Raw genomic sequence first — 7,827 nt, forward strand, 5'->3', positions numbered from 1 at the left:
ATTTTTTTTTTCACGGATATTTATCTTTCAAAATCCCGTCGGCAATTAAACTGTGTTTCCAAGGTATTAATTAGCCGTTGGATAAAAAAAACGCTTTTCTAGTAGTGCGACATGTGTTAGGAAATTTTACTTGAAGTACAAAACAGATGGCATAAAACTTTTTATATGGTATATTATAAAATATAATTGAAAACCTCAAGTTTCACCCAAATAATTAACGTGCTAGAACATACATATATTTTGTGTGTAAATTTATATGATTCTTTACTTTTGGATGAAACATTAATATTTTACTATATGGTCTACTATAAAAAATAATTGAAAGACACCAACTAATAGACATATATTTTGAATGTGACAAGGCAAGTTGATCATAAATGGAAGTCGGTGGCTATGAATGTCATTACCGGCCTGTATGGCCACATTTGATGAATGGCGGAAAGAATGGTATGGTCGTATGGGGCACAGTGACATGCACAGTTGATTCCGGGAAACTGTGTACTCTATCTCTTTACTTTGGTCCTATACATGCTTTTCTATGACACTCGAATCAGTTCTTCCTTGGATTATATAATATATATAACTTTTTTTCAATTTCGTCTAGGTGTTAATGTAGGTGTCCCCAACATTCACTTAAGATATCGTGTAAATCCATGCTCGTTTGATCAATAACTTTTTGAAATGATACATAGATGGATCATACATGGTGAAACTGGATATAAGATTACCAAAGTGAAGTATGTAACAAGTAAAGGATGAATTTGGAACAATGGGATCATTTGGGATGACTACAAACAGGCTGGAAACCATGTTTTATTGCAGCTTTCCAAACAACATCGATTCTATCAACATCAAGAGCACCAACTTCATGGTGAGTCCATCCTTCCAAGCTATGCACCACCCCTCCTGCATGGCATGCATGCACTATGCCTCTTCCCATTGTATACTGCTTGCATGCATGCATAAAATCAAATCAAATCCCACATATATCGGATTAAACAGAATGCATATATATTTTTTATGAAAATAAAAAGAAAGTAATACGTTTGATTTTGTATATTTGTAAGACAATGAGAGTATATGCATGTATATACCTCGCAAGATCCAAGACCTTCAACATCATCAGGTAGTTTCATGGCTGCAAGGTCACCATAAGTGCAGTCTCTTCTAAAAGCAAAAATCGGTGGTACTACAAACTGATGAAAGTGAGTTCCTGATGGGGCCCACCTTTGCTGTCCCGGAGTTATCCATTTTCCGACCACCCACGTCTGGCATCATAAAACAATTCAAATGTTTCGAATACAAAAAAGAAACTTTAAATTCATTCCGTACAATTGGGGGTCTACATCAATATTAAAAACGCTATTTAAAGAACTTGTTTAATATAGAAGACTTAAGGATTGTTTGAATGTCTTTTACTTGGTTTGGTAAAAGGTTGAGTTTGGTTTGTCAAATTAATTTAATACCACAATTATGGCTTTGACAAGAGACTCATGTAGTTCAATCAAATCTATTACTTAGAACATCACAACGCATTAAAAAGGATTAATACATCATCAATTTACTTGTTATACAACTCTATATTAATTTTCCTACAATAAAGTTCAATGATATATATATTAAATAGTTAAAATGTTTTCTTTTTTTCATTGAAGAGTTCAATGACCATTAAACTCTATATCCATTGAATATCAACATGACATCTCACAATGGTAGGGTTTAATTCATTGAATGCCAATTAGACATGTCAACTCTTCCATTAAACTATGCATTATAGATGCTTTTAGTCCTTAAACATTCAATCAATAAGTTTATAAAAACCTTGCAGTTTCTTGCAGCTTGGTACTTGGTGACTTGGACCAAATTCTTCTGGCAATCTATTGGTGCTTCTGATTGGATGTTCTGAAATCTCTCTGTTGCATGAGTCAGCATCTGCAATTAATTTGAATCACGATAGGTAGTTGGCAGTTTAATTCACCATGATGTCACTCTTAAAGTAAACGTTGGAAGCTAGTGTACCACATATTTGAACTTTTAAAGGAGTCGTTTTTGTTGATTTCATGAGTTTCCTTCACTATAAAATGTTTTATGTGACTAGTAATGAAATTAGACGTTGAAAGTATGTAAAGACTTACGAGAACACGAACTCCTCGTCTGCAAAGGTAGAGGGCAATGGCTCTTCCAAGCTTTGAAGTTGCTCCCGTGAGAAATACTTCTTTCACATCTTCATGAATCTCGTTAAGGATAACAGCTGCTGTTAATGTATTCCCATGTACTACTCGTACTTTCAAATTCGGGTGCTTTTTGACAAACAATGTTCCACCTCCGTTAAGTGCTTCGTTCTACAAATTTTAGATATTAAATCAACCAAAAAAATTCACTTAAGAAATGAGTAAGAGATTAAATTAATAGATACCTTATTCAAAGCTGCAAGGCTGATGACCTTTACGCCTAATTTATCGGCCCTCAGAATTGCCTCCTCGATATGCTTGTTAATGCCTTCACTAGCGAATGGCAAGAAATACTACATAGAAATTAACAAATAAAATGAATATAAAAAATTTATAAAATGTTAAGGACTTAAACATGAGCAACACTTCATTTCTTTGTTGGATATGTATTAAGTTACAGGGGTGTTCATTGTTCAAATCCATTAATCCAACCATCCATTGAATGTTAAATTTTATCCCAATTCAGTATAAGAAACAGAACCATACAAATCCAACTGGATGTTGGATTGGATCCGTTTTATCTATCTATCGAATATTTTTAATTGGTTTATTCCACCCGTTATCTATTATCCAACAAATTATAATCTAGTTCTATCGAACAACCAGCTATAACTATGATAACTATAAATAAAAACCCCACACAATTACGTTGAATAAGACTAACATAGTAACATCAACTTGAAGTCTTCAACTTACTAGATTTGGATAGGGGTGCTAAAATTTCAACTTTGACATCGCTTTTTTTTTTTTTTTTTTTTTTTTTAATTATGTCATTACATTTATAACTTTATTGTAATATAAACAATTAGCAGATTACCAAATAAATGACATCACAATATTATGATGTAGAAGCCACGTCGGATCTTATGTGATAGAATTGAGTTTCAAATAGAGGGTGTGAATTGAGAGAAAAAAAATACAGTATCAAAATTGAAATTTTTTGTTAACTTAATTGTTTTTATTGCAATTTCTCTTTTATTTAATTAATAATCAATCATAAATAAAATGAAAAATACGGAAAACATGACAAACAAATGTGAAATCTCATCAATTTGGTTTCGAATTTTGAACACGAATACAATATGACACACCATCTTATTTATACACTTAATTCGAACACGACACAAATATGAATTCAAATTTCAGTTTTGTTCTAATTTCGTTTCGTGGTATGTATTTTTGTTATATCGTGTTATCAATTGTCGCCTCTAGATTTGGATAATAATATTGGATATTAATTGGATTGGTTCGGTTCAGTTATCCATTAATCGGATTTTCAAGATGATCCAATAACCTATCCAATCAAACTGAAATTTTCACACCCGATCCAACCAATTGTTATTGGATATCCAATGCAATCGGTCGGTTCGTAATTGGATCGGTTACTTTATGTACACCCTTATTAAGTTGAACAAAACTATCCATACATAACTTAATTAGCTCATGTCTTGTTTTATATTACGTTAAAATGAAAAAAAAACATGTAAAGGAAGAGACAAACCTGAAAGCCAAAACGAGGAACAACCCATGTTTGGTGCAATCTCCCTCTTAAGTTGTAAAAAGATAAAAGGAATGTCTTAGCCTTAGCCCACATCACCAACATCACAATGAACGCGGAAGGGAATATTGGTAGCAAGAATAGTCTAGCATTATAAGGCAATGAAGAAAATGATCTAAAGACAAAGGGAACATGTAGTGCAGATCTAATATCAACCACATGTGCCAAGAACACGAAATCTGGCACCCTTGTCGACTTACCTGCATGTAAATAAAAAAGAAGATTACTTCTACTTAACTCCAATAATTTTTTAAGTTTGAAAAAACACAATCATAAACACAAATAGTTGTTCAAATAATATTGAAAATGTTTAATTTTAAAGTAATTCGACTTCCACTTTCACAAACTCAATATTCACGAGATCAGGATTGAGAATGAGATTAGGGTTTCATCAATTCAATTATATGATTTGAAAATCTAAACTAAACTCAGTAAAATAAATGGATGGTTATGTGCATATTTCAATAGTAAAAGGGGTTATATGTCAAAGTGGAATAGTATATGAGTTTCTTATCCAAGTCAAGTGTTTACCAAGTTGCGTGTTTTGATTTTAACTAAAGATCAAGCATTTATTAATGCCGCCCACTAAAAGTTATGAAGTATACACAACAGTCGATCAGATGTAAGATTTGGATCACTTCACAACTACTAGTATTTATTAAAATCTACTTATAAATTGAAATACAACGCATATATCCAACTACTTATGCCTACAAATGCCGCCCACTTATAATCCAATTGTTTTCAAACGGGACAAATATTTATTATCAGACAAAGTGTATATATATATATATATATATATATATATATATATATATATATATATATATATATATATATATATATATATATATATATATACTATCTTCTATCCATATAAAATGATAGACAAATATCTTATTTAAAACATTTGTATCATTTTATATATAAAAAAAATACATAGAAAAAAATATAAAGGATATTTAACTTTTCTTATTGAGAAATCAAATATTCTTTTATTTTTCTTTCTATTTATCTTTTAACCATATAAAATGATGATAAATATCTTAAAATATTATTAAATTTATTAAAATATAATATATATGTAAGCATTTTATATGGATATGACAATAAATAAAAAGAAAATGTAAAAAGATATTTAATTAACATAACATATGAACTATATGAATTATGCCTTTCATTATTAATAATGCTCTAAATAAATAGTCAATTCAAGAAACATTTTGTAATTTTTCTTTTATTATATATATCCTTTTTCCACTTCATATTTTCTTCCTTATTAAAATTTTCATTCAAACAGAATCTGTAAATTACGTTGGTTTTTTATTCATACAACACTACATAAGTTACCTGCGTCGAGACTTATTCTCTTGTGTAAATCCCAAGACTTTGTGTTCAAAGTATTCCATATAGCATCATAGAGGGGCATAAATAGACAATAATTGCTGTTCTTCTCACTATGATGCAGGCTATAGTATCTGCAAAAATATATTTAAAATTAATTTGAAATTATAATTAATCAACTCAATATGCATACTTTAAATGCCACACGCACTATAAAGAATACAATAAATGATACAACGCCCAATATAGTTTTTCATTAGTACTCATTAAAATCTTCTAGACAAGTGCGTCATATCAACATTTCGTCCAATTCAAAAAATTGAAAAGTTACGTTTCTATGGTTTCTAAAAATTACACCGTTGATCCTTGGTACTAATTCTGCTTCAAAATCAAACGTTAAGTCCTAGTAAAATCAGCAATATGCCTCGAAGTTTTATTTTTTACTATCTGTTTATTTTTTAAAAGTTGGACTGAGACCACGAATTTGAGAGTAACGTACTCTTAAAATAACTTACGTTGGGGTGTAGAGTAGATATTTGAAGAAGGGAAAGTCGTCGAAAATCCAGTGAGGCATGATTTCAATGTTTGAATGTCCGAAACAACATAAGAAGTCAAAGACAAAGACATAGCCGTAGATTACAGTCTTCGATCCGAATCCCAATAAACAGCAAATAACAATGGGTACTCCCATCACTGTGGTCACTAATAACCCTTCCAAGAACGTGGTGCTTCCGGCTGCATTTATTTTAAGTGGAATTAGTATAACAAAATGTCATGGGGAGTAGTTGTATTACGTGTCAGTGTATTCTTCCATCCTTACAACTCATTTGAATACAATACGTACCCACAATCTCTTTATTGAACGTATCAAAACTGTAAAATAATAGATAATCATGTTTGATGTTTTGTCATTTCAAGAAAACGAGTTTGGTAAATGTATCATTCGCGTATTAATTGAATGATATACACCACAACATCGACACTCGACACGTTTTGGGAATTTTACTAGAAGTACAAAAGTTATGACATTGGGGGACCATATATCGAATAATAATTTTGCGCCGTTGAAGTTTGTCACTTCATAAATGTTCTAGAAAATGTTTGCAAAACCTCAAAAATCATACAAATAACGTTTTAGAACATATATATTTTGGATATATACTTGCATGCTGTATGAATCCTATATGATTCTTTCCTTTTTGATGGAACATTAATTAATTTTGTCATATGGTTTAATAAAGGTAACTTAAGGACACCAATATAGACTGGATCTTGAATACATGCATGGTCATAAATGAAGGAAGATGGGGATATGAATGCATTTACCTGTTACTGGCTGGGGCACAGTTGATGAATGGTGGAAAGAATGGTACGGGGTATAAAGGTAATTTCCATGTAGGAGTCTATGTATCCAATAGTACAGTGGCTCCGAAACAAACACATGCACTACCACAATAGCGACTAGCCCTTTGGTTTCCCATACAGACAAGTTTGCAAATCCATAAGGGAACAAGTAAATAGCCATGGAAGCTATTAGAGCTTGTAATATCAAGAAATTGTCCCTGAAAGTAAGAAAGGGTTCATTGTCTAGTCATCTACAAACTTAACAAAGAAATAGGTATTTATGAGAGATGTGTACCAATTCCATTCTTTGTCAATTTGTTCAAAGTCGATGCCTTTTTTACAAATCCGGCGATTTCGGGTAAGGAAAAGCATGTTACATGTGTTGGTATACCACATGTATATAAAAAATCTAAGTAAGCTTATTAGAAGAATGTTGAAACACCAAGTGCTTGCTAGATTATGATCATCCCCTTCAAGTCTTGAATGTATAACCTTCCCCACCAATGGTCCAAGCAACAAATACTACACAAATATTTCAAGTTAGTAAAATTAAAAACAAACGTGTTTTGTGTCAAACGAGATGAATTACCTTGAAAACACCAAGATTTTCCCAAGGCCATGTAGATAAAAGAGCAGTCTTCAACATTATGATTGATATAAAATAGCTAATTAACCCCCTAAGCAAGAAAGAAGAACAGGAAATTAAACCTAGCTAGGTGTGGGTGGATCGAAATCTGGTTAAATCTTTACTCTAAAACATATTGGCTATAAGATGTAGCATTTTTTTGTAGTGGCCAAAATGGTGATTTCTTATAGTATAAGCTCGAGAAGAACATGCACGATAGAGGTTTCCTAAACACCAACGGACAAGGACCACCAGAACGACTGGAGAGATGGGAAGACAATAGATTGGTATTTTAGGGAAAATTGTTCTCTTTTGTGAACAAAATGATAGTAAAAAATTGAGAATATATAGGCAAGAAAACATGCAATATGGGCCTACATGAAAATGTGAAATGACTACGAAATGGTAGAGCATTGTACCTCCCAAAATGTAGTTAGGGAGTGGTGGGGTGGAGGGTGGGGAAAAGGGGTGTGTCATTTAATTTTCTATACAAATTTACCATTTTATCCTTCAGCGATTGTTAGTTGATTGATTGCCATGGTTCTACTTTACAAGACTAATATTATATGTTGTCAACCAAAAAGAGAAAAAAAATCTGAATTTTAGCCTATATAATCTTTAAAAGGATGTTTGAGAAAACTTTAAAAAAAAAAAAAAAAAATTTAAGTTACGGTTTTATATTATATATAGTTATTCCACATCATAGACAAGTTCTGTAACTTATC

General features: G+C 31.6%; 1 protein-coding gene across 1 annotated transcript; it reads right to left on the bottom strand.

Annotated features, from left to right (window-relative positions):
• Positions 1-633: 633 nt before the first annotated feature.
• LOC145010968 (very-long-chain aldehyde decarbonylase CER3-like) lies at positions 634-7,433 on the bottom strand. The gene is made up of 11 exons (XM_078969566.1): positions 7,067-7,433; positions 6,773-6,999; positions 6,460-6,695; positions 5,649-5,868; positions 5,140-5,267; positions 3,733-3,989; positions 2,417-2,524; positions 2,136-2,342; positions 1,822-1,932; positions 1,095-1,268; positions 634-946 (listed from the first exon to the last, which is right to left on the bottom strand). Exons 1-11 carry the CDS (start codon positions 7,121-7,123, stop codon positions 776-778), a joined length of 1,896 nt encoding a protein of 631 aa, XP_078825692.1. The 5' UTR covers positions 7,124-7,433; the 3' UTR covers positions 634-775.
• Between the last annotated feature and the right edge of the window lie 394 nt (positions 7,434-7,827).

The sequence above is a fragment of the Lactuca saligna genome, chromosome 8 (assembly GCF_052625555.1).
Source record: "Lactuca saligna cultivar CGN05327 chromosome 8, ASM5262555v1, whole genome shotgun sequence".
Classification (NCBI taxonomy): domain Eukaryota; kingdom Viridiplantae; phylum Streptophyta; class Magnoliopsida; order Asterales; family Asteraceae; genus Lactuca; species Lactuca saligna.